The following is a 27,130-nucleotide window of genomic DNA, read 5'->3' as shown; positions in this document are numbered from 1 at the left end:
GTCACTGCGCCGTGACGTCGGCGCCGTGACGTCGACGTCAGTGCGTCGCGGGCGATTGGCCCAGCGACGTCACTGCCCCGCCTCCAACCACCTCCACCGGCTACGATCGCGCCCGCTGGCTCGCCTGTATGGGCATGAAATCGCCCAGATTTCAGCAGGCGAGCCTCAGCGTCAGCGCGGCTCGGATCGGATCGCCTCACCCCTCTATGGCCCGGGCCTAAGTTGAGATCGCTGCTTGGAATTAAGGATCACTAATATTATTACATACAACTATCTGCCGCTGACTATATAAAGAAACCATAGTAACACATTTTATGTTTAACTTATTAGTTGTATAATGGCATACACTTTTCACTTGTCACGTAGAAATGCTGGAGAAGATCTATGTTAATGTTACCTGGTGTCTAGGCCATAATCAAGTTCATTTGTTTGTAATGAAAAGCTCTGGGAATCCTAGTTCATTCTGAGGGCTCATCTGCAGGTTCCATGAGCAGCAGCAGCTCAGGCAAAGTCTTTTAACTTTCAATGCATGCATTTTGGACGAGTGTCAGTTTGACCCCCGTACAGTAAAAAACATGAATTGTACTCCTGTGTGAATCAGAGGTGCATTTACCTGCTCCCATGTGTCTTCATAGCTCTACTTGCAAGCTGCTTCTGTGCTCCAATGGATTCTAATAATTCAAAGCGAAAAAATGGGCCTAGGAATGAAAATCCCTTAAGGTTTAGGCAAGCAATTTTCAGCTTCTGGCAGAATAACATAGGATAGCATTTCTCTCCTATCAACAGAATACAGATGTCAAGATGCCTATGTTCTGTAACTTAAAGAATGATGTACAAGGGCATAATGGAGTCATTCATTGGTCAGCATTGTTTACGCTATGAAGCTGTCACTGCCATGTCTTTATCACCCTGTTTATTTATTTATAAAATGTTTTACCAGGAAGTAATAATACATTGAGAGTTACCTCTCATTTTCAAGTATGTCCTGGGCATAGTTATGATGACAAATAATACATGGTTACAAATACATAGTTACATAAATGAACAGGGTATAGATTATATACAAGACATTGCATGCACAGTTAAAGATAATATATATTATAGGCATATGTAACAGTTACAGACGAGATTAAAATAAGACAGCTTTAGTTTTGAAAGAATTTAGACTGGTGGCGGCTGTGAGAGTCTCCGGTAGGTTGTGGGGTGCACGGTAAGAGAAGGAGGAGTGGCCGGATACTTTGTTGAGCCTTGGGACCATGAACAGTCTTTTGGAGTCAGATCTCAGATGATAAGTGCTGCATGTGGTAGGGGTGAGGAGCTTGTTCAGATAGATGGGTTGCTTGCCCAGAAAGTATTTGAAGGCAATACAGGAAAGATGAACTTCACGCCTAGACTCAAGTGATGACCAATCTAGTTCTTTGAGCATTTCACAGTGATGTGTATTGTAGTTGCATTGGAGAACAAAACAGCATATTGAATGGTAGAGGGTATCAAGTTTGCTAAGGTGGGTTTGGGGTGCCGAGCCATATACTGCTTAGATGTATAAAAGTGACTCCACCCCCTGCCAATGGCAGGGTCTGCATTGGCATTTTAGAGTGATGCATTTAAAAGTGATCCTTTTTAAGTGAGTTAGTTTGAATAGAGGTGACTGCAAACTCTGCTACACAAGGCAACAAATGGTGAGCTACTCTGACCACACTATGATCCCATGCTTGTTAGCCTGCATGCTTAACCCTCCACCCTTTGACAACTTATTTTACTGCAGCCTCTCCCAACACTGACTGCACACAACTGCCCCCCCATCAACCCTCACTGACTCTACCCACAGCAAACCCTGAATAGACCCTAGCATTGCCATGCAGCAAAACATTTGACAAGGAAAATGCACACCCCTGCTGTTCAGTCTGCACACACTCACTTGTCGCACAACAGCTCCATGCTGCATTACCTACCTCTGTGATAATGAACCTGGTATGCACCTTAAGTTTGTTCTTTCTCGTGGCCTCATGGAAATGTTACTCTCTCTATCCACTACAAACTCCTCACTCCTGGCCCACACCCAACATCACCATTCACCCTGGATTTCTCAAAAGCCTTGCACTATATACTGAATGTTGGTGGAGAACTCTAAAAACCAGCACACCAACCACCGCTCACTGTAATGGCAAACATCACAAATTTACAACTTGCAAACAACTACTCAAATTTCTACTCATACTATTACTCTCTTTAGCAGGTGATATTGAACCTAATCCAGGCCCTCCCTTTTCAACTCTGTCCATTACCCCAGAGAATTCCCCCTTTAAATTCTAAAAAGGGCTATCTGTTGCCCATATAAATATCCGGAGCCTGCTACTCAAACTGGATGAACTAAGAGCATGGTGCCTTATGCATAAACCCAAAGCTATCGTTCTCACAGAAACATGGCTAATCTCTAAAACTCCTGATGAAAATTTTGACATTCAGGGATACTCCATTTCTAGGAGCTATAGGTCAAAGAGAGGAGGAGGGGTGTGTGTTATTTTATATTGCAGACACCTTACAATTTACACTGTTAAATTGCCAAGCGCCAAGCCCACCCTCTTTTGAAATCCTAGTTGGCAAAATCTGCCTCCCCTTTTCTACGCCCATCTTGCTTGCTGGCATCTACCACCCCCTAAAGCCCCTCTAAAGTTCCTGACTGACATCACCCAGTTTCTTGGCTCCATTTCCTCTCTGAATGTGAAGAATGCGCTGCTAGTTCTTGGGGATTTCAACTTCAATTGGCTCGACCCTAAAAACCACAAAATCCGGATAAAAATCAAGTCACTTAATCTAAAGCAACTCATTTCCCAACCCACACGTACAAACCTGAAATCTCACAACCATTCCTTGCTAGACTGGATTCTTTCCTCAAATCCCAGCAGAATCCAATCCTCTGGCATCCTTCCTGACATTTTCAGTGACCATGCAATAGTGTACTATGTAAGGAAAATTAAACCACCCCAATCAAGCCCTAAAGTTCTTCTCACTAGAACATTTAGAAGCTTTATCCCACAACAGTTTCTGGCTGACTTTACCAAATGCCCTTGGTACAGAATCGACTTAATTCCCGACACTGATTCTGCACTCGACTATTTCCAATCCGAGTTCTTAAAACTCTGTGATACCCATGCTCCACTATGCATGAATTAGAGTACGGTGGGCCCACCTCCCGTGGTTTACAACTGACCTTATAGCACTCAACAAGTTCAGGGATGCCTTGTGGAAAGCTCCAAATTAACTGGCACTACCAAGGATCTCAATCACTACAGATGCCTGCGGAACATGTGCACAAGGCAAACAAGACATGCAAAAGCACAATATTACTCTGACAATCTTCTCCAGAATACTTCAAACCCAGCTAACTTCTGGAAGGTTATCAACAACATATTCCAGCCTTCTGGCCATCAACAACCAAATAATATCACAAAGGATATTACTCGGACAAACCCCACTGACATTGCAAATGCATTTAATGACTACTTTGTGGGGTGTGCTACCAACTTATTAGTGAAACGTAACACAAACCACAAACATGAATCTCATCCTGGGAGTACCCCTATAGCCCCACCCCCTCTCAACACTGCCCACAATTTTCAATTTGTCCCAGTATCTGAATAGGAGATTACACAAGCGCTCCTCAAACTAAGCAGCCAATGTGGACCTGACTTACTACAAGCTAAGTTTCTAAAACTTGGGGCCCCAGCCATTGCCAAACCAATTACTTCCATAGTCAACTCTATTCCGTCTGCAGGCCATATCCCTAAGACCTGGAAAACTGCCAGAGTTGTCATAATCTTCAAAGTGGGGACAAAAACTGTCTCGAACTTTCTTCTAATAATATCCAAAGTCGTGGAAGAATGTGTTCACTCCCAATTAAGCTATTACTATACCAAGACAAATTTCCCTAGCCAATTCCAATCTGGTTTCCACCCCCAACACTCCACGGTAACTACCCTGGTAAAGTTTGCAATGAAATCAAGTGTGGAATGGAACAGGGACAACTCACTGGTGCAATATTCCTAGATTTTGCAAAGGCTTTTGATACTGTTGATCATGCTATCCTGCTTAACAAACTCCAGTGCTCTGGAATAGGGAAAATGCTTTAAACAAAGGGCATAAACCAGACTACGTTGACACCCACAGACAGTGATAGTGGAACGTGGACAAACATCCCTTTCCAAACCATGCTTGGCCATTTCCAAGTGACAGTAAGGCCTAGTAAGGAAGAGAAACAAGGTCATACCCCTGAGAACCACAAAAACATTTTCACATCAGTGGAATGTGACGATGGCCTAGGATGTTCAGTAGTCCAGACGACAAAAAATGATGGGGCAACTTCACCAAGGGAAGAGAACAATATCCTGAAGATGATCGACAACATGATCGTCCGAGATGAGACAATCGGACAACTCCACTTCCATTCCATCCACCCAGAGTACACCCCTTAACCAAAGGCAAAGGAGTTTTCACAACCAAATCAGTGACACCATGTGCCCACATACCAGAATCCTGCAGACCATGCTACTAGATCAGTGGTTGCAGTGCATCTGTAGAGCATGTTGTGGCGTACAGTACCAATGGTTCTAACTTAACCTGATGAAACACCATTAGCCCCAGATGACGGCTTTAAACTTGTAGATCCTGAAAAAGAGACGGAGAAACAACCTGAAGTATGTGTTTTGCTCACGATCATAGTGCCTAGAAATACGTTTGTATCACAAAGATATCATCGCTTCTCAAGGTGGACAACCCTCCTGCGAGCAATGGCGCATCTCCGACGCATAGCCATTTAGTTCCGCAAAATGCTTGGTGGTGAAGCAGCAAGCTGTCATGGCTGGCATCTATGCAAAGGATGCACACTGTTGACGAAATCACAGAGGGTAAAAAAGACTGTTCTCCGACATGTATGCAGTGGAGATCAGTTGCAGAGACTTTAACTAAAATACATTGTGGAGCACCCAGTCATCCTGGACTGGTGCACCTACTCTGCATCCCTTGCCAAAGGGATCTTGGAGCCAGTGGTACCGGCCGGCACCACATTATGTGAACATGGACTTAATACATTGTTATTGTATTTTATATGTTCCACATTATGTTGGATAAAGTGGTATCTACTGATACCAGACGGGGAATGTCCTGAAATAGGATTGTTTATTTTCTGTGTACTTTTTCTGCTGTCAGGCTGCCAGCTCTCCCCAGGAAAAGTTTCATGTTTTCCCTGTTCATATTCTCTCGCATTTATTTTGTATGCAACAAAATGATTTGTCGAAGCATATTATTTTGTGTATTACATATTAAACTAACCCAAACAGCGGTCACATCTGATCAAATTAAACAAACCAATACTTAAACAAATAGTTAAACACCACCAAAATAATATATATATATATATATATATATATATATATATATATATATATATATATATATATATATATATATATATATATATATAAAATCTATCATGAGAACCAATCCAAAGACCAGTAAAAAGACAGCAAACTGCACGGGGTTAATCCAAAAAAGTTGTATTTAAAACATAGATACACGTAAGCCGACGTTTCGGTCCCACATGGAGACCTTCCTCAGGGCCGTGCAACCAACAAGTGATAGTGACCAGACATATATACCCCCACCCATGATGCACCACAACAGAAAAAGACCAATCACCAACACACAATCAGAAATATCAATCAGCACAGCTGTGTTCTCAGCCACATGAACCAATACCTGTAAGGCAATGCGATGTCTGCACCCACGAACAGGGAGCAGTCAATCAGGAGAAAAAGAAGCGCCAGTTCCGTATGGTTGAAAATAAATGTGTAAATTTTATTAAATGACCAGAGTAGTCAAAAGGACTAGTAGTAAACTGGTGTGATTAAAAAGCAATAATATGTCTAGTACAAGCAGATAGCAGCAATTAGCAAGTGACATATTGAAGGGGATGTGGAGCAAGGAAGCAAAATATCATGGGGAAAAAAGGCCAACAGAGGTGAATGTCAATGACAGTCCATATGGCTGATGATAGCCCAGTAAGGAACAGTAAACACCCACTAGAGAATGTCCCTTCTCAATGGTGATGTGGGTGTGCTGGTGACAGACCTGTTACATCTGTTGAAGCACGGAATATACCTCCTCAGCGTGCGATCCGGTTAAACTGATGTTGTTCTGATGCTGAAAAATCAATTCCCTCCTGTGGCACAGAATTACTTCCCACGTGTCAGACCTTAGTTTGAGATGAGGCTTCCTGCATCTGAGTCCTTGCAGCGGCACCGGATGTATATATGAAGACGGGTGCCTCTATCCCCAGATGTAAAGGAACCAAGTGATCCTGGTTGCTTCCTGGTTGCTTCGCACAAAACGTGCCCGCGTCACTGTGCGAAGCAACCAGGATCACTTGTTCCTTTACATCTGGGGATAGAGGCACCCGTCTTCATATATACATCCGGTGCCGCTGCAAGGACTCAGATGCAGGAAGCCTCATCTCAAACCGAAAAGCGGGGCGCCGAGACACGGGGCCTTGCTATGGTGCAAATTGGTGCACGCTTGGAGTGACATTTAGAACAAATGATGTAAAGGTCAGATCATTTATAAATAACTGACCTGCAGTCATACAGGTCCATGGCGAGCAATACTGCACCCCTCATCATCCTCTCTCTCTCCCCTTATCTCACCCTCCCACCCCCCTCGTCCTCTCACTTCCCTCCCCTCATCCTCTCACTTCCCATTCCTCATCCTCTCACTTCCCTCCCCTCATCCTCTCACTTCCCCCCTCCCTTCATCCTCTCTCACCCCCCTCCCTTCATCCTCTCACCCCCCCTCCCTTCATCCTCTCTAATACACCCCCCTCCCTTCATCCTCTCTCACCCCCCCTCCCTTCATCCTCTCACCCCCCCTCCCTTCATCCTCTCTCACCCCCCCTCCCTTCATCCTCTCTCACCCCCCCTCCCTTCATCCTCTCTCACACACCCCCTCCCTTCATCCTCTCTCACACACCCCCCTTTATCCTCTCTCACCCCCCCTGTCATTATCACCCCCACAGGACAGCTAGAGAAGACACACACACAACAGTACAAGTACAAATACACACTCACACGCAGGACACAGCCTCGCCTCTCTCTGCTCCACGCTTTTCCTCCTCTCTTTGGCCCCACCCCCCAGGCTCCTGCCTCCTCCTCCTGATTGGCTGCATTACACAGCAGCAACTAATTAGGATGGAGGAAGCTGCCCAGCCCCCTCGCAGCAGCTGCCATGCTCTATCCCTTCTCAGGGGAAATCCTGCGATTGGTTACGAAGTCCGGAGAGGTAATACCGGCATACACATACAAGTATGCACACATACATGTCCTGCGCTCCCTCCCCGCACACATACATGTCCCGCCCTCCCCCGCACACATACATGTCCCCCCCCGAACACATACATGTCCCGCCCTCCCCCCGGCACACATACATGTCCCGCCTTCCCTCCCCGCACACATACATGTCCTGCCCTCCCTCCCCGCGCACATACATGTCCCGCCCTCCCTCCCCGCGCAGATACATGTCCCGCCCTCCCTCCCCGCGCACATACATGTCCCGCCCTCCCTCCCCGCGCACATACATGTCCCGCCCTCCCTCCCCGCGCACATACATGTCCCGCCCTCCCTCCCCGCGCACATACATGTCCCGCCCTCCCTCCCCGCGCACATACATGTCCCGCCCTCCCTCCCCGCGCACATACATGTCCCGCCCTCCCTCCCCGCGCACATACATGTCCCGCCCTCCCTCCCCGCGCACATACATGTCCCGCCCTCCCTCCCCGCGCACATACATGTCCCGCCCTCCCTCCCCGCGCACATACATGTCCCGCCCTTCCTCCCCGCGCACATACATGTCCCGCCCTCCCTCCCCGCGCACATACATGTCCCGCTCTCCCTCCCCGCGCACATACATGTCCCGCCCTCCCTCCCCGCGCACATACATGTCCCGCCCTCCCTCCCCGCACACACATACATGTCCCGCCCTCCCTCCCCGCACACACATACATGTCCCGCCCTCCCTCCCCGCACACACATACATGTCCCGCCCTCCCTCCCCGCACACACATACATGTCACGCCCTCCCTCCCCGCACACACATACATGTCACGCCCCCCCCCCTCCCCCGCACACATACATGTCACGCCCCCCCTCCCCCGCACACATACATGTCCCGCCCTCTCATTTTTTACCGGGCAAAGTAACCAAATACCGGGGCTGTCAGGTTCAATTCCAGACACCTGGCAACCCTACCCCTGAGTTAGAACATTAACGGTCCAGAAAAGCACAATAAGTCACGTTCGGCTGCCCTGCTATGCTTGTATGTGTCTGTCATGATAGCAGAAAGTTTGAGTCTTTAGCGTGCCTTTCACGACAAATTCACAGAAATTTTACATGCCGTACAAAATTGCATGTGATTACTTTTGGAAATGTCCTCTTTTCACACTTGTTACCATTTCTGATTCCATTTCTATATAAGGTTTTTCTTAATCTCTGTATTGACCTTCATACCGCGCCATGCCAACGTTTTCAGCAATGTTTGTTTCCTTTTTGTATCTTATCCTTTCATTATTTTGTTTTCATTCATTGTACAAAAAAAAGAAGTTTGTTTGTAATCTAGCTATTAACAATGAAGTAGTTTTAACTTTTAAATGCGAATATAATTTCTCAGAAGGAGCGAAAAAATAATGTTAACTGGAGTTTACAAATGTCTTACCTAACTACAAAGTGCGCTAATCGCAGAGTATGATACGGTATGTAGGCCTAGAGTCATCAAACTGCGATAAGCAAAAATGATCAGAATTATCCCCCAAACTTAGTAAATAATGCTAGTTTGCTAATTTTGATGCTAGTCAATAAATTCCAATACCTGGACAAAATGTAACTACATTTATCACCTACAGCACCCCAGGCATGCCACTATATACAGGGGATCTCCGTATTCAGATTCCTCCGTGTTATTTTATTGGTTTTTGCCTCAACCCTATTGTACTGCGCTACGGAATATGTTGGCGCGCTATTAATGGATGCTAATAAAAGTATGCAAATAATAATTGAATTACTTAAATGCTGCTACTCTGCTTTTTTTCATCTAACCAATGTTTGTTGCTAGAATAGATTCTGGCCCCTCATCATCATGCCGTTTTCATGAGGCAAAGTTTTAACTTCTGGATTGTTTCTTTTAAAGCCTGGCCCATGGAACCATCCTAATTGTGAAAAACATGGTGCAAACAAAGTCCCCTTTTAAGATATTAATGTATACTCTGTATACTCCTGATGCAGTGATTTGACAACGTGAACATGCAGCTTAAACGTAATGCAAACTGAAATAACAATGAAGGGAGGGGTTTGTTTACTCGGCTGCCACAGACTCTCAATTAATGGGATTATTCAATTAAGTGTGACAATGCTGATACTGCACAGAAGCTCCCATTGACTTCAACGCGGCAGCGCCGAATCAACACTATCACACTTTATTGAATGAGCCGCGTAATCTCAGGATGACCATGAGCTAGATGGCAACACTATTTGTAGTAGGTAGGTTACCCGAACATACAGTACTATGATTACAGGGAGAGAACCCGGAAAAGGCAGAAACCACACAGGCTGACAATTTCAGCCTTATATGGGTGTACGTGAGACTGGGTGAGTCTGTGTGTCTTGGTACGTGTGTGTGTGTGTGTACAAACCTGTGTATTTCATATACATTCGTATGTGTGAGTTTGTGTGTCTGTGTGTATGTATCCGTGTCTGTGTGTATGTATCCGTGTCTGTGTGAATGTATCCGTGTCTGTGTGAATGTATCCGTGTCTGTGTGTATGTATCCGTGTCTGTGTGTATTTATCTGTGTCTGTGTGTATGTATCCGTGTCTGTGTGTATGTATCCTCCGTGTCTGTGTGTATGTATCCTCCGTGTCTGTGTGTATGTATCCTCCGTGTCTGTGTGTATGTATCCTCCGTGTCTGTGTGTATGTATCCTCCGTGTCTGTGTGTATGTATGCTCCGTGTCTGTGTGTATGTATCCTCCGTGTCTGTGTGTATGTATCCTCCGTGTCTGTGTGTATGTATGCTCCGTGTCTGTGTGTATGTATCCTCCGTGTCTGTGTGTATGTATGCTCCGTGTCTGTGTGTATGTATCCTCCGTGTCTGTGTGTATGTATCCTCCGTGTCTGTGTGTATGTATGCTCCGTGTCTGTGTGTATGTATCCTCCGTGTCTGTGTGTATGTATGCTCCGTGTCTGTGTGTATGTATCCTCCGTGTCTGTGTGTATGTATCCTCCGTGTCTGTGTGTATGTATCCTCCGTGTCTGTGTGTATGTATGCTCCGTGTCTGTGTGTATGTATCCTCCGTGTCTGTGTGTAACCACCAAAATCGGATTGTAAGCTCTCTAGGGCAGGGACTCCTTGTGTCTGCAAAATATGTACAGTGCTGTGTAAAAGAAAAGATATGTGTTAATTTCAGTTTAGGCAGGGGGGCGCAAACTTTTTCCCTGCGCCCCCTACCGGCGGTCCCCTGACTCCCGCCCCCCCCCCCCCTAACCCCCACTTACCTGCGCTCTGGCGTCATGACGTCACGTTGCCATAGCAAAGGGTCCCCGGGGTTGAAATGAATGTGATTCAGCACATGGGACCCCCCTGATTCCCATCTGTGTAAGAAGAACTCCTTTACCGCCTTGCCGCAGCCCCCCTGGCACATCGTGATCACATGATCGTGGTGTCACTGAATTCGCAAACATAGGAGTGCTGCGTTTTGTGCTCCACAGGAGTGCAGAACTCGATCTCCCCTGGAGATACGTCATGGGACCACCATCAGGCATGGCAGGAATTTACCATATCCCTGTTTCAGCACAGGTGGCTCAATCAGTGAGTCAGTCATTCTGACTGAGCCACCAGTGCTGAAGCAGGGATATCCTGAACACCTGACCTGTTGGTGACCCTTGAGGACCTGAGTTGGCCACTCCTGGTTTAGTGTTATGTCATAGGATGCCCAAAAGTTTAAAGGCCTTCAGGTGCAGGTGTTTGCAGCCAGGAATACCCGGCACTCCGGTTTGATTTCTTGAAAACTCAGTCGAGTATGCAAAGTAAATTCCTTGCAGGGGACACAGGGTCTACGTGATGTGCATATTTCAAGACTTGGCTCTCGATGAGAAATGAATTAGGTATATTTGATTGTCAATATGAATACATGAAAAATAATTTGTGTATCGTGCCTAAGAACGATCTGGAAAAATGCACTTAAACATTGGTATTTTCTTTACTACGAGCTAGTTATTTTTTATTAGGATTTTTTTCAATTGTACAGTGCGCCCATCTGTAACATATTTACAAATGTCAGTCGTATTTTTTGTATCATTTAACCCATTTGTATTTATACACGTGCAAGTCCCCTCTTTTATGCATTGTTTTTATGGAGCAACTGTGACATCTAGTGGACATCTGGAAAACATTGTGATGCAGTATTTGCTTTATACAATCCACCAGTTTCTAGGGGCTGTACAGGCACAATAAAACTTTTTTTAATGAAAGTTACTCAAGTCAGTCAAATTAAAGCTGCAATCTGAGCTGCTCGTTTAATTATATATATATATATATATATATATATATATATATATATATATATATATATATATATATATAAATAAAAACATAATACTATAATACTAAGTTAAGTTATGGTGAGTAAAAAAAGTGACAAAAACCCTCCACAGGAAAGCAAATATGCAAATATAGCTGTATGCTCATCTGCATGTCTTAGGCAGGTCTGCAACCCCGCCTTTCCCCATTATCACCCAGCATACAGCACTTCCACTGCAGCAAGGGATTCTGGGAAATGACATGCAAATGAGCACACAGTGCCACTTTTTGCTTCAAAAACCATTTTATACATGGTTCCCTATAGGCTTAAGCTTGGTGCATGGTCATTAAGGCATGTATTATGGTAACGCATGACGTGCATATAGGCCAAATGATGACGCGCGCAACTAGGAGGTGTGGCCATGATGTCACTAGGGTAGGCATCACAGTGATTGGCTCACAGTGGCACAGCAGCCGCTGGAAAAGACATATTTCTTTATATTTTCACACAGCTGCCCCGCCAATGCTCTCTGCCTTGCTCGCACGCGCATCTGCACTAGATACACTGTAGGTAGACAGATATTTCTGATTGACACACGCGCTTACCATAATAGAGACCCAAGTGGTGTCTAATAGAATTCCTTCTTGGTTTGGTGTTTCTTTGTAGAATTCGTGCTTGTAATTCGTACATATACGCATACATCTCAGATAGTTTCTCTCTTATCTGTCCCCACTTGAATGGCACCATATATCATATAGACATAACTGCAAGCCGGCCTGGTGTGGTAAGAAGGAAGCGCCACGTCAGATGTAACCATGTAATGTTATAACTCTGTGCCCAGGACATACTAGAAAACGAGAGGTAACTCTCAATGCATTACTTCCAGGTACAAACATTTTATAAATAAATACATGCACAGTACAAATGTTATAACACAGATTCCGTAAATGCGTAGTGTTTTTTTTTAATAAAGTGTGAAACTCCAGCAGTAGAGATGTACAGTACTGTAAAAGGTCATTACACAAAGACACGTGTTCATTTTATCTTCTGCAAACACCTGCACTCACTGCATTGTACCATTCAGAGCAGCGGTGCGCAAATTGGGGGGCGGGAGAATTTCTAGGGGGGGGGGGGGCGCGGGCGGTTAGAGACCCCGCACTCTTCCCCACAGCATTTAAAGTAAATGCTGGGGGAGGCGTGAGGCCTCTGTAAGTCACTTACCTGTTCTCTGCCGGGTCTTCGGTGACGTCACCCTGGGAACGCGGCGCCACGGAACGTTACAGGACTCTCAACGTCATTTGACGCTGAGTCTTTGGAGAGGGGGAGGCGCGAACGTGGCGGCTCCCGGGCAGGGGGGCGCAGCTCATGAAGTTTGCGCACCCCTGATTTAGTGCTTCATAGGCAAAGATATTCAGTGCACCGCAACCTGCAGGACACCCACTGAACTGCAACAACACAAGTAATAATTCAGCCTGACTACAAACAAGGTCCATGCGGCTCAGATGCGGAGCACGGTGAAGCCGCGGATGAGGTGCATAGTTTTTGGGGCTAATTACACATAAATCATATTCCATCTGTACATTCCTTGCTTCTCTAGTAGTGGAAGCGTGAAAGAGAAAATCACACGTTTGTAACTTCAAAATATTAATTTGACAACACAGTACAAATGAAAATGGCAAAAGCAGGGAATCCACGCTCGTGCTGTCTTTTGTGGTGTGCGTCGTAAAATCTGAGCCCCTGGCAGCTATATGCCTGGAGATACTCCCAAAAGCTCCTATGTGAGATCTCCTGAGGGATGTCTCGCCAACAAACGACAAGAAAAATGAAAAACGCGCACCGGGGGTCAGTGAGAGATGTATACAGTGATTGTATAATATATGCACATTGTCCAAAGATGGACCGAAAACCAAACTTATCAAATACCATTTACATACAAATAAACACAATATAATATACTAAATGCTGCGCAGTACAAATGAACTTCATTAGTAATATGTTTTTATGTTTGTTTCTTGTATATTTTCTTCTATTTGTAGTGATGCGGCAGCGAGAAGCAAACCTGTAGAGGCCTCCCGGGACATGGGCAGCACTGAACTCCTTGAGAAAGGAAGCACTGAGAACCTCAGCAATGGGACCAATAGTAATTCACAGGCTGCTAAGCGCCTGGCCAAGCGCCTCTATCAGCTGGATGGATTTAAACGCTCCGATGTAGCAAAGCACTTAGGAAAAAAGTACGTATCGGGCTAGTGGCACCAATGTAGGCAAAAAAGCACCAGCTGTATATTACAGTATATACTGGGTGAGCATGTAAGAGTCATTGGACCTATTCACTAAACTGCAAAAAGTTAATTGCAGGATTAATCGGGTTGGCATGTTCCTACTGAACGCTATGAAATTTGTGTAAAAACCGTATTCACTAAGAAAAAGCGCATTTTTTTTTTTAGCGTTTGGTAAAAAAAGATGCCAAACCGCACAAGCGAAATTAACTTAATGATTGATTTCGCTCCAGCAGTCTGTAAGGGCTGTGCAGAGAGAAGCTGCATCTCCATGCACAGCTCTTAAGCGATCACGTAGTTTTATGTAACACATGTTCCCCCCATCCTAAGGGAGATTCACTGCTGTTACCTGCGTTTGGTGCTACCTGTTGGGCTCACAGAAGGCAATGAGCATCCGCCGATGTGGTTGGGGAAACACAGGACAGGCTTTCGGTGTTTAGGTAGTTCTTTTCTCGGTGTTGCAGCACCTCCATTCCCATAGGACCTATCGCAGATAGTTGCAGTCCCCTGTGGAAAACACTCTCACCCTCTTCCTGAAGAACTGCAGCCTCAGGCAGGAGTATAGAACAGTAACTTGTTCTTTATTCTTTAGGGTACAACAACAGCATACCAACATATACAGCATACATGCGTACACTCTCTTCTCTGCAGCAAGAGAGATTATCCCCCACTGGACCCTTCATAACCCAGCGGAGTGTCACCTCGCAGCTTGCTCTTCTCTTGGTCCCTGGACTCAACCCCCAGGGCTTGAGGCCCCAAAGGTCTATCCCTGACTCCCACACTCCCTGGTAGAGTATGGGGTAGATGATCCCACTTCCCTAATGGACGGAATAGAAGGTGAACCAGAGCCCTGGCTCCACACTTCCACACACACACTAAATTTGGAACTGCAGCTCCTTTTTGTGACCAGGGGAGGGGTTTCCCTGTCTCAGCCCCGTATGGTCAGTACCCAGGCCATAAGCCACCCCCCTGTCACTCAAGGGAACTACTTACTACAGCAAGGGCAGATTTAACCCTAACACTGCTTGTGCTGGTACCAGGATTTACGTGTTAGGCAGAGAAATTAGTAGCCAGGGGCTGCATGGCTACATTTAATGTTAATAACATAGTACTGTATTGAAGCAGGGGTTCTTCAGACTTGAACCGCATTAATCTCCATAGGGGGAGCTGGTATCTCAGGCAAGTTTAAATGTCCCAGTCACGTGGGCTGTGACGCGGGACATTTAAACTTGCCGGAGATACCATCCCCCTAACGGAGGCCTGTACCTCAGGAAGCAGGGGTCTCTGGACCTGAAATGAATGCGGTTCACCTCCCAAGAAACCCTGTTTCAATACTGTTATTAAAATTATAACAGACCTTCATCACCTTAGTGGCTAACCACTAAGGTATTGAAGGGGTTAAATAGCTGTAGTCGGTTTGTTGATGATAGAGGGGGTGGATGAAGCTTGTAGTTGCCCCTGGGTGGGTGTTTAGGCTCTCCGGGAGGAATTAACCCCTTCCTTGCCGTAGCGGCTACAACCACCACAGTAATAAAGCAGTTAACCTCTCCAGCGAAGCCTAACCACCCACCATAGGGCAACTACCCCCTTCATTCAAACCATCTATGACCAACATAACACAGCAATGTTCAAAAGCTCTTTTGCTCATTAAAATATACAATACAGTGCAATAACATTTAATACTATACATATTACAATACTTTAAAAACAAGCACTAGCTATTTAATCCCTCAACGGGGGCATAGCTAGCCACATTAGCAATCGTTGGCCTCCGTACTACCCACCCCCTCTAACCCCAACAACCCTCACCCTCCCCCCCCCCCACCAAACATAGTAACGGGCAAAAGCCCTATTAGCCATATATGGCTAATAGGGCTTTTGCCCATTCAAAATAAATCAATAGCCAGCCACCCTATAGTGAATAAACATTGTACTTACCCCTGCCAGAATGAAAGCCGTCCTCCTCTTCCGTGCCACCATCATTTACATTAAAACACTAGCTACTGGCTAGTAACCCCTTATTTACCTTATTTACCTTAGCGGGTAGTAACCACTATGGTAATTAAGAGGTTATTTAGTATTCAGAATTCACGTTTCTATTGGCATTTAAAATCAAATCTACCACCTTACAAAATCTGAAACTAAATGGACAGTTATTCCCCATATCCATGTTAAAAGCAGATTACTACACAGTGTGTTAAATTAACTTAAATGGTTACCTATTTAAGGGACTCTTTCATATTATTATGATCTTCTATTGGTAGTTTGAATGTACTTTCATTTGGAAATCTCGCCCCCCCAAATTGTGCCACTTAGCCAGACTTTTGGATGCCCTAATTACCGTTGTTCAAAGAGACATTTTAAACACATGTTGTTTATTTAAACAATTGAATTTCACAGCACTTTTATAAACTAACTGCATTGATTTGTTTTACTTTCAGCAATGAATTCAGCAAACTAGTGGCAGAAGAGTACCTTACATTTTTCGATTTCACAGGAATGACCCTTGATCAGTCTCTCAGGTAAGAAAAATGTTTGAAACCAGAATGGTATCTTATGTATCATCATCATCTTCAGCCCTTATTGATGCACTGCTGGAGAATGATCTTTCAGGTAGTGTGGATGCAAGCCCCTATCTCCACATTCCTGAAAGTGTCATCCTCCTCTCTTACTTTTGGTCATCGTCTTGTTCCTTAGATATCCCTTGGTCGGGGGAACCACAGATCAGCTCTACTGGAGGATTTGGGGAAGGGGCGGGGTATGGCTGGTATGATGGTAGATAAAAAAAAAAAAAAAGTATCAAAGTTAATTAACCATATTATAATGAATACACTTTATTTTTAATTTTTACAGGAGTTTCTTTAAAGCCTTTTCACTCATTGGGGAAACCCAGGAAAGAGAGCGAGTCTTAATCCACTTCTCCAACAGATATTTTCAGTGCAATCCAAACAGCATGTCTTCTCAAGGTATTTACATATAAGGGTTTTACCTAACATATGTGATATATATCTGCTATAAGCAAGTTCATTAACGTGTAATAGTTCAACCCCTGGGATACAAATGATGGGAGGGTAGTTTTGTGAGTATTTTTTTAGGGTTGGAGGTGTTTAAGTAAGCAGAGGTTGATGTGCTTTTTAAAAAAGTCGTAGTGTTGTTAAGATAGCTTGACATACATACAGTAAATTCCCTCCAAATATGGATGAAGTATAAATAGCCATGTTAGCCCAGTTACTATAGGGCAGATTAAATGAGTACTTCAGTATTAGGTGATATCAATTGTTAGTCAAAATAAAAAAGGTATTATAAAACGAGCTTTCAAGAGTTTTCTCTCTTCCTCAGCAAAACTGATTTACAAAAGGTTTTTAAATATGTAAATGGCACATTAATGGATCTCTGTTGTGCTACAGTAATCTTCCTTTATTGTACATTCATTTGAAGGGTTCATGCTGACTTTTCCTTGCGAAACAGGGATAGAACAAATATTAGAGTTTCATTAAGGAATGATTGCACACTTTTAATGTCACCTTTAATTCATCTACAATGTTCAAGCACACTAGTTATTGCTACCTGTATTTTATGATCCTTTGCCATTTCAAATGCCTGCATGTACATCATTTAAAAAATGGTCAGAGGTTTTAGTCTTGCACACCTTAAATGCTATAATGTTAGCAATATACTTGCGTTTAAAGTACCAGTGCTCCGTGGTTCAGGAAAAAACCGGTCTGGTGTATTCTCAGGATACATGTAAGTAAGTAGAGGATCCAGAGCACTTCAGATTTGCAAAAAAGAATTTATTCTCTTAGTGGCACACACAACGTTTCGAACTTCAATCAGTTCTTTATCAAGTGACTGGCCAGTCACTTGATAAAGAACTGATTGAAGTTCGAAATGTTGTGTGTGCCACTAAGAGAATAAATTCTTTTTTGCAAATCCGAAGCGCCCTGGATCCTCTATTTACTTAGATAATTAAAAAACAAAATATAATATTCATTTCCTTACATATTTACTGCTTTTTGTTAATGAAACGAGTTCTAATTCTATTATTATTATATTTTTTTTTTTTAAACGTCATGAGTGCTAGATATTTTTAGGACCACACCATGTTGCTGTGCTTTTTCTCAAACCTATTTTTAGGGAGATTGGCCTTTTAGAGATTGGTACATCTTATACATTCCATCCTTTATTGTTCTCTTTTGTAGATGGAGTGCATTGTCTTACGTGTGCAATGATGCTTCTAAACACAGACCTGCATGGACATGTAAGTAGTATTATACATAAGTCTATGTGCCAATAAGAAAACTGGTTGTCTCCTGAACTACCATGGCTACTACGCTATTAACCAATAAAGAAATGGGTGAGAATTTGAATACTAATTCCTAAAAAAAAAAAAAAAAAAAAAAGTTCCTAAAGATGAATGAAAATCTTCTTATTAATTCCCAGGGAATACATAGAAACTAATGAGCACTTGCTTATTAATTTCCAAGCAGTAGCTGGAAATGAAGACAAAATGTATGTTTGCTAGTTTCCCAGAATTACTGCGAAATACAAAAGGGATCTTGGGTTTTCATTCTGCAGGAGTAGCCAAGAATGGCTCCAATTTTTTCTTCTTCTTTAATCAGAAATGTTAGCAATAAATTGTGATCTGAATGTTAATTGCCCAGCAGTAGAAAAGATATCTGCGCACTATTATTATTAATATTATTATTGCTATTATCCCAGAATTATCCAGAAATAATAGAGAATCTGGGGTTAAATGATCTGAAACACCCAGAAATTAATGGGCATCCAGAAATAATTTGCCTGCAACTTCTAATAAATAAATGATACAATGTGTATAAATAAATCTGAAACACAGTGTGTCAAAATCTTTTTGTGAAAAGTTTTGTAACTTTGCCTGCTAGTTAAAGTAGGTTAAAATTCAGTGCACCTGCTGCTGGAATTAATAAGCAGCCGTAACAGTTTTGCTTGATATCTCCCCATGGGGTCTGGAACTAGAGAAGCTTTGGTTTAAGGGGGGTGCAACAGACTCCCCCTAGGTTTATACATTTTTACATGATGCTGATATATGTACATTACTGTTTTTGTATGTATACCACCTCCACCCAAAAAAATAGTTTCTGCACTACTGAATATCCCCATTCAGGTGAGCAGCTTTCGTGTCTTTGTAAATCTCACCCTTTATTTTCTAAGTGATTGTCCACAATTAGTTTAGCATAGTGTCTAGTATGACTTACAGAATCACCGTGGAGATGGTGTTTCAGCAGCAGAGATTTCCCCAGCATTTTGCAGAAGGTCATTCATTACCTTCTTCTGTAATAGCTGACTCTTGGTTGATGTACGTAACTAATTTATGTCAGGATTGAACAGACTAGGGCGTTTAACAGTGCACAGCTTTAGCACACAGCAGCAATCATCCCAATAGTATTATTTAGATTTTTCATGAACTAGAGGGGTCCTTCTGTATTGAAACCATGGCCGTCGAAGCTCCTGGGACCAGGCCCGCCGCTAGATTATTTGCCTTTAGGCAAGTGCTATTAAGGCCGCCCCTTTTTTTTTTTATCTAGAGGCTCCACGTCACCTTAACCTTGGAGCGCCAATGCGTTGCTCGCAACTCCGCCACTCAAGGTATTAAAGAAGCGTATACTCCCCATTAATTTAAGCTACGGGACACCCTGCTTCCCGATATACAGACCTACAAAGGGGGTGCCGGTAGCAGCTCCGCCGGTCTAATTCTCCTGATCACGCAGGCCAATAGGAAGCTACAAGGACGATGTCACAGATTTCTATTGGCTTACGTGACGTGGGATCTTTAAACCTGCGGAGCTGCTACAGGCCCCCCATACGGAGGTATGTAACTGGGAAGCGGGGGCCCCCGGAGTTTAAATTAATGGGATTCAGCTCCAGAAAACCCCTGCTTCAATCCTATAATTTAATTTAAAAAAAAAAAATAGAAAACAATTTTTGCTGCTCCCTGAGACCTATGATAAATATGTAAAATAGATACAAATTATTTATGTTGGCATACGGTATTTACCAGGTATCTCGGGTGTATTCACATGGATTATTTTTTTTGAAGGTATATAAGTAAATTGGTATTCTACTTGATCGGACGTTCTATCCCCCTGCAAAATCCTTATTTCAGAGCCTGGATTAAATATGGGAAATATTTAGAAACCAGAAATTGCCACATTTCGCCAGGGAAACTGTAAGCTTGGCATAAAAATGAACATTTGAATGGTGTAGAGATACCATACTGCATGGGTCTACATCCAACTTATAACAGTTACAGTTGATTTGATCTGGTGCCTGCACTGGTTTTTTTTCTTTCCAACATTAATAATCAGCAGAACGTTCCTTCCTCAGTCATTTCTCTGTTGCTTCCTGGTGAGAACTGGGATATTTTCCTATAACTGTGCTGCAAGATGATATGGCCATGCCTAGTGGGACGTTGTCACACTTCATCAAGCCGTAGGGTTTATTGATCCAGGCGATTTTGAAGCAAAACTTGTGCATTTTACATTGTGTTAAAGTTTCAATGTTCTTAGCTGTAATTTAGTCCTGCATGCCTTAGTTGGTGATTTGGGGAGTGTCAAGATGAAGAGCTAGAGAGGAACTACCTGATGAAAACATTTCATTAGGATTTGTCCCTGCGTGTTATTTCTTTTTCTTTTTGCTGTGCTGGAAAATCTGCCACATCTTACATTGATTATGAATGAAAAATGCTGCAGTGCATCCAAACACCTTTTTCTTGTTGTAATCATTTACAGACTATTATGAATTGTACTCTGTGGAAGCTGTGCAGGATCAGAGTATATTAAAATGGGCAACGGGGAAGCAAGAATTGTAATGTTGTTGAGATCCCCTCAAATTGTTTGGGATCTTTGCTCTTTCAGAACAAGGCGCTTTGGCAAGTTAGAAGTGTATACCCAATATTGCTTTTTGTTGCACGTGACTGTTCAGAGAAAAGGTTGGGTAAACTTAAAATTTGTCACCATTAATAAGTCAATGAAAAACTAACTATCTTACATCTTTTTCTCTACACCCCCCCCCATGGATATCCTATTTGATTGCTATGTTACTTTTAATCTTTAGGTGGTAAGTTGAGTATCTCAAGCTAACTCACGTGGCTGTCTTGCATTCATGCTTGTTTCCCAATAATGTTGTGTAAGTGCTACTGTTAGCATGTGGTCCGCCTTGAATTTAATTCAGTAATACTCAAACTTTGACTTCTAAAGAGCCATGCAAGCAGCCATAACCAAGTTTTTCTTTGAAGGGGCTGTGTCACGTACACTAGCTGACAACAAAAATTGCATTTGGTTTCTTTGAATCAGGGAGAAGGACATTTTTGTTTGGACACAACTCTGGTTATGGGATTGTTTTTATGCACAACCAAACAGGTGAAGGGCAGCGGGGGTAGAGAGTGGGGCCGGTGCTGTTGAGCATACAGAGATATTACGCAAAATAGAGGAGCTAAGGGAACCGAAAGTTTCAGTTTATCATGTTCATGATGTCATTAAAAATTACTTTGCAATGCTGCTGCATCTTGAAGACATCAGTCAGAAGAGTTATTCCCATGAACGCGTCCCTGCCTTTGGTGCACTGCAGTGCTGGAAGAAACTGCTCACGTCATGTTCTAAAGGGGCAGTCCCTTCCAGGACAAAGGTGAACTAAGGAGAGTGGCATGTTTAATAGGTTAAATGTAAGAGATTTATTTTTGGGTCTGGTGTAAGCATTTTCAACTATATATATATATACAACTTGAATGTTTTCATGGTAAATGCTTTGGAGGTTTTTTTACAATCTTGACGTAATTTATTTTAGACTCTGTGAGTCCTCTAAACTAGAGTTGATTTGTAGTCATTGCGAAACCGTCATTAGTCAAACAGCTAAACATAAGTAGCCGATATACCTATATTCAGTGGACTGGAGAAAAGGGAACCATATTCAATTTGAACAGGATGCAAATAAGTAAAATGGTTACGTAATTAAATCTTTTTAAGGAAGTGATTATACTGCTGCGGGGCACCAGCCTCTGTCTAGTTATACTATTGTTTAATTATCAAAATGTAGCAGAACCGCACAGATAGCAAAAAGAGCATTATGTTGCCTATAAGGCCCAGATCCAGCAAATGGTGCTAAGCTTCAGCGTGCCACCGCTCCTATTCATATGAATGGAAGTAAAGGCGTGTTAAGGTGGGGCCCCCTTTTTGTGGCTCTGGGCCTAGGTCTCTGGTTGAGTAGCACTGACTTAATCATTACAAGCTAAGCATACTATAAGTGTAACTCACTCCATAAACGTTGCCACCTTATCCAGCCACAGTGTTTTCTACGTGATCAATAAATCCTCGTGGTTGTGTTTGCATTTTCTCATTAACATCAGTCCCTTCACCTGCTTTGCTTTGACAGAAAAAGTGGTAACATATTTGCATGTCACTATCAGGTTTGCAAATGTCAACATTTGGCCTTCCAAATCCATCCGTATATACATTCCACACGGAAACACATTCACTTGTCAAAAACAGTTTTGCAAAACTGAGTTGCCACACTTGCACTAGTGCAGGAGTGGCCAACTCCAGTCCTAAAGCTCAACCAACAGGTCAGCCTTTCAGGATATCCCTGCTTCAGCACAGGTGGCTCAATCAGTGGCTCAATCGAAGATCGCGTGGTATTTTAGTGGCCCAAGTGGCATTTTAGGTTCTCAATGCTGAAAATATTCTGCAGCTTTTGTGTACGGGGCATGTGTGTATTTGCTGGAGTTCAATTTATAGTAGAAATTTGCAATGGGAAATCTGCCCAAGAGCAAGGCCATAATATAACAAAAAAAAAGGGTGACAGAGGTCACAGAAGTCCCCTCTAAATTACACTCAAGGCAAAATCAAATTAAATAACTAAAAGATATAAATATCCTCTGTATGGACAAAGTCCCAGATGAATTGAGATAAATGCTTAAGGATACAATATCCGCTGAAAGACTAATGTCTGAATTTTTTTTCCATAATCCATAAAAGGAGCATATATGTCCACATAGAATGTCTCATAGCCTAAAGTATAACAATGACATCCACTAATAAAATCCAAAAAGAAATAAATAAAGAACTTTAATAAACCGTATATAACGTCGAAAAGCAAGTGACATAAAAATAAAACAATATACTGTATGTGATGTTAAAAAAACCCCTGTAGGGGAGCGGGTGGGAGAAGGGCAGTAACAAACAAAGTAGGGAAATACACTATTAGTGCTAATTAAGTATATATCATAATATCCCTGATGTTACTTCCAAAGCTATTAAGCTCTGTGGGTATGAGTCAGGATGAGCAATAACATAGTACAGGAACCTAAGTGGGTAAGTATGCAAAGATCTAATCGTCAAATGATATATCTGTGTATATAGTAGTCAGCCCTGGGGGAGTATAAGTGACTGCAATCCCCAGTCAAAAGCTCCTGATGTGCCCAAAGAGGTAAGCAACATCAGTGGCAGACAGACAAGATTCATACAACCGTGCTCCTTACGTTCCTGTGCTTGTTCAGACCAGAGTAACTCCCAACAGATGCTGCTCAGCTCCACTAGGGCTCCCGCTCTCGGACGCCCAATGTTAACATGGACAGCATGTATTTCCCTTAAAAGAAGATATTTGTCTTCATTGCATAAGAGATCTGCAATTAATTGCTAAGTAGATGCCTCCATCACTGCTAGAGTTAATAGGATTTTAACACTGTTATTGGAGGTGTATTCCCTGTGGAATTAGAGTAACTGGTTATGCTGCAGTAGAGAATTCTCTGACATTTTGGATGATATTGAACATAATATAATTGGGGCGATAATGTGAGTGTAAACCTCCCTGCCCGGCTTCTAGGGAGATTACATTGGTGTACAATATTTTGCTACTTAGCATGGTTACTTTGTCTCAGGGGCTGGATTCAGGCGGCTGGGAGATGAGGTAGCAAGGGTGTAAATAATGGGCGCCAGGAACTTTTGTAGTACTGTACATCACTTTATTCACGTCCCTAGGCACAGAGACATATCACACACACATACCACAACGTTGTACTGTCATGAATACTGTTCTTCCTTAAGTGTCCACTCTCAACACTCAGAGAGAGGTGTATTTTCTTGGTTGCTTTACTGGCATTGGACCCAGCCCCTCTTTTGCGGAGTAACATCCGTTATATCCCGTTTACACTGGGCCCTTAGTGCGATCTTCACCAGTTCTGTGCAGGTGGATATTGTACCCTTTGTCTTGTTTGGGAACTGCCACTTCCACACAGGCTGAGATGAATACTTGTACGGATCTGCCGACACCCGAGAACCCTCCGTCAGGGGGCTGGCGTGTTGCTTTCTCCTCTCTGGGACCTGATGGATTGCACTGGCCTGGGATCCTAACTCAAAGGGCACTGTCCCTGTCTACAACATAATAAATAAGGGGGGCCTGGTCTATTCTGTACTTCATGATATATCCCTACAGTATCTGCTCTTCCCGTGACTCCTCTTCAGAACCTTTCTCCTATCCTAAATACTCAGTGACTTCAGGATCACTATAGCAATACAGGGTTGGCCCAGCATACAATAACCTGCTAGTAACACATTAGGGGGGGGGGGGGGGGGGGGGTTACATGAGTAATATGATTAAGGTGCAGTTTCAATCTATAGCTTCCTTTCATTCTTTAATGCTAAAACCATTTCAGTTTCCAGCTGCATCTGCTGAGATCTATCACTGGAGGGCAGTAATGCACTGTTGCAATAATTGTACTAAAGTAATAATGTTTTCATATGCAGTTTAGATTCTTGTAGATATTTTCAGAAATTAACGTTTTGGTTCTTAGTTCTGACAGTCGATGCATAAGCATGGTAGTTTTAAATACCATTATAAGCATGGTAGTTATGCACATCTTTTGAAGATGTGACGTCTGTTGCTAGATATACTGTAGTAAGAGACATACTGTATATTTATTTATAAAATATTTTACCAGGAAGTAATACATTGAGAGTTACCTCTCGTTTTCAAGTATGTCCTGGGCACAGAGTAAAACAAATAATACATGGTTACAAATACAGTTACATAAATGAACAGGGTATACATTATATACAAGACACTGCGTGCACAGTTAAAGAAAATATATATTATGGGCGTATGAAACAGTTACAGACCAGATTAAAATGTGAGACAGCCTTAGATTTGAAAGAACTTAAACTGGTGCTGGATGTGAGAGTCTCTGGTAGGTTGTTCCAGTTTTGGGGTGCACGGTAGGAGAAGGAGGAACGTCCAGATACTTTGTTGAGCCTTGGGACCATGAACAGTCTTTTGGAGTCTGATCTTAGGTGATAAGTGCTGCATGTGGTAGGGGTGAGGAGCTTGTTCAGATAGCTGGGTAGCTTGCCCATGAAGAATTTAAAGGCAAGACAGGAAAGGTGAACTTTGCGCCTAGACTCTAGTGATGACCAATCTAGTTCTTTGTGCATATCGCAGTGATGTGTGTTGTAGTTACATTGGAGAACAAAACGACAAATTGAATTGTAGAGGGTGTCAAGTTTGCTAAGCTGGGTTTGAGGTGCCGAGCCATATACTATGTCTCCATAGTCAATAATTGGCATTAGCATCTGCTGTGCAATACGCTTTCTGACCAGGAGACTTAGGGAGGATTTGTTCCTGTAAAGTACCCCTAGTTTGGCATAGGTCTTGGTTGTCAGGGTATCAATGTGCATCCCGAATGTTAAGTGGGAGTCAAACCATAAGCCCAGGTATTTAAAACTAGTGACAGGGTTAGGGTGGTGTTAGCGTTGGTTCTAATCAGGAGCTCAGTCACTGGAAGCTTTAAAAATTTAGTCTTGGTCCCAAATACCATTGTTACAGTCTTGTCAGTGTTTAAAAACAGTTTGTTTTGGGAAATCCAGTTTACGATTCTCAAAAAGTCAGACTGAAGTATGTGTTGAAGGTCAGAGAGGCTATGGCTGTGTGCATATAGGATTGTGTCGTCTGCATACATGTGTATTGAGGCTTCCTTACAAGCTGTGGGAAGATCATTAATGAACACTGAGAAGAGTAGGGGCCCCAGAACAGAGCCTTGCGGGACACCACAGGTGATATCCAGGGGGTTGGAGTTAGAGCCTGAGATGGACACATGTTGGGATCTTCCTGATAGGTAGGACTGAAACCAGTTTAAAGCATGTGTCCCTATTCCAGAGCTCTGGAGTTTGTTAAGCAGGATAGCATGATCAACTGTGTCAAAAGCCTTTGCAAAATCTAGGAATACTACACCAGTGAGTTGTCCCCGTTCCATTCCACACTGGATTTCATTGCAAACTTTTAGCAGGGTAGTTACGGCGGAGTGTTTGGGGCGAAACCCAGATTGGAATTGGCTAGGGAAATTTGTCTTGGTATAGAAATCGCTTAATTGGGAGTGGACACATTTTTCCATGACTTTGGATAGTATTGGGAGAAGAGAGATTGATTGGCCTGTAGTTTGAGACAGTGTTTTTGTCCCCACTTTTGAAGATTGGGACAACTCTGGCAGTTTTCCAGGTCTTAGGGATATGGCCTGCAGACAGGATAGAGTTGGCTATGGACGCAATTGGTTTGGCAATGGCTGGGGCACCAAGTCGTAGGAACCTAGATTGTAGTAAGTCAGGTCCACATTTGCTGCTTAGTTTTAGTTTGAGGAGCGCTTGTATAATCTCCTCTTCAGATACTGGGCCAAATTGAAAATTGTGGGCAGTGTTGGGAGGGGGTGGGACTATAGGGGTACTCCCATGATGAGATTCAGGTTTGTGGTTTGGGCTGCGTTTTGCTAATAAGTTAGTGGCACACCCCACAAAGTAATCATTGAATGCATTTGCAATGTCAGTAGGGTTTGTCAGAGTAATATCCCCCTTGGTGATATTACTTGGTTGTTGATGGTTAGGAGGCTGGAATATATTGTTGATAACCTTCCAGAAGTTAGCTGGGTTTGATGTATTTTGGTGGAGATTGTCAGAGTAATATTGTGCTTTTGCGTGCCTTGTTTGCCTTGTGCACATGTTCCGCAGGCATCTGTAGTGATTGAGATCCTTGGTAGTGCCAGTTACTTTGTAGCTTTTCCACAAGGTATCCCTGAACTGGTAGAGTGCAATATGGTCAGTTGTAACCCATGGAAGGTGGGCCCCCCCCGTGCCCTTATTTTGCGTAGTGGAGCATGGGTATCGTAGAGTTTTAAGAACTCGGATTGGAAATAGTATATGTTGTGTTGACAAGGTATGGGGATC

At 43.2% G+C, this 27,130-nt stretch overlaps 1 protein-coding gene across 11 annotated transcripts in view; it reads left to right on the top strand.

The window, feature by feature from the left end:
- The window catches only part of PSD3 (pleckstrin and Sec7 domain containing 3), a 586,117-nt gene that overhangs the window by 335,228 nt on the left and 223,759 nt on the right, over positions 1-27,130 (top strand). For 10 of the 11 annotated variants that reach the window (XM_075605135.1, XM_075605145.1, XM_075605197.1 and 7 more), the window contains 4 exons: positions 13,653-13,847; positions 16,334-16,414; positions 16,746-16,858; positions 18,092-18,150. In XM_075605135.1, coding sequence (XP_075461250.1) covers positions 13,653-13,847; positions 16,334-16,414; positions 16,746-16,858; positions 18,092-18,150 — 448 coding nt within the window. Of the gene's footprint in view, positions 1-9,557; positions 9,579-13,652; positions 13,848-16,333; positions 16,415-16,745; positions 16,859-18,091; positions 18,151-27,130 lie in introns of those variants that run through there. The other variant, XM_075605221.1, reaches the window with a different exon arrangement.

This window comes from Ascaphus truei, chromosome 1 (assembly GCF_040206685.1).
Source record: "Ascaphus truei isolate aAscTru1 chromosome 1, aAscTru1.hap1, whole genome shotgun sequence".
In the NCBI taxonomy this organism is placed as follows: Eukaryota; Metazoa; Chordata; class Amphibia; order Anura; family Ascaphidae; genus Ascaphus; species Ascaphus truei.
The sequence above is the reverse complement of the archived record's forward strand: the minus strand, read 5'-3'. Positions and strand labels throughout refer to the sequence as shown.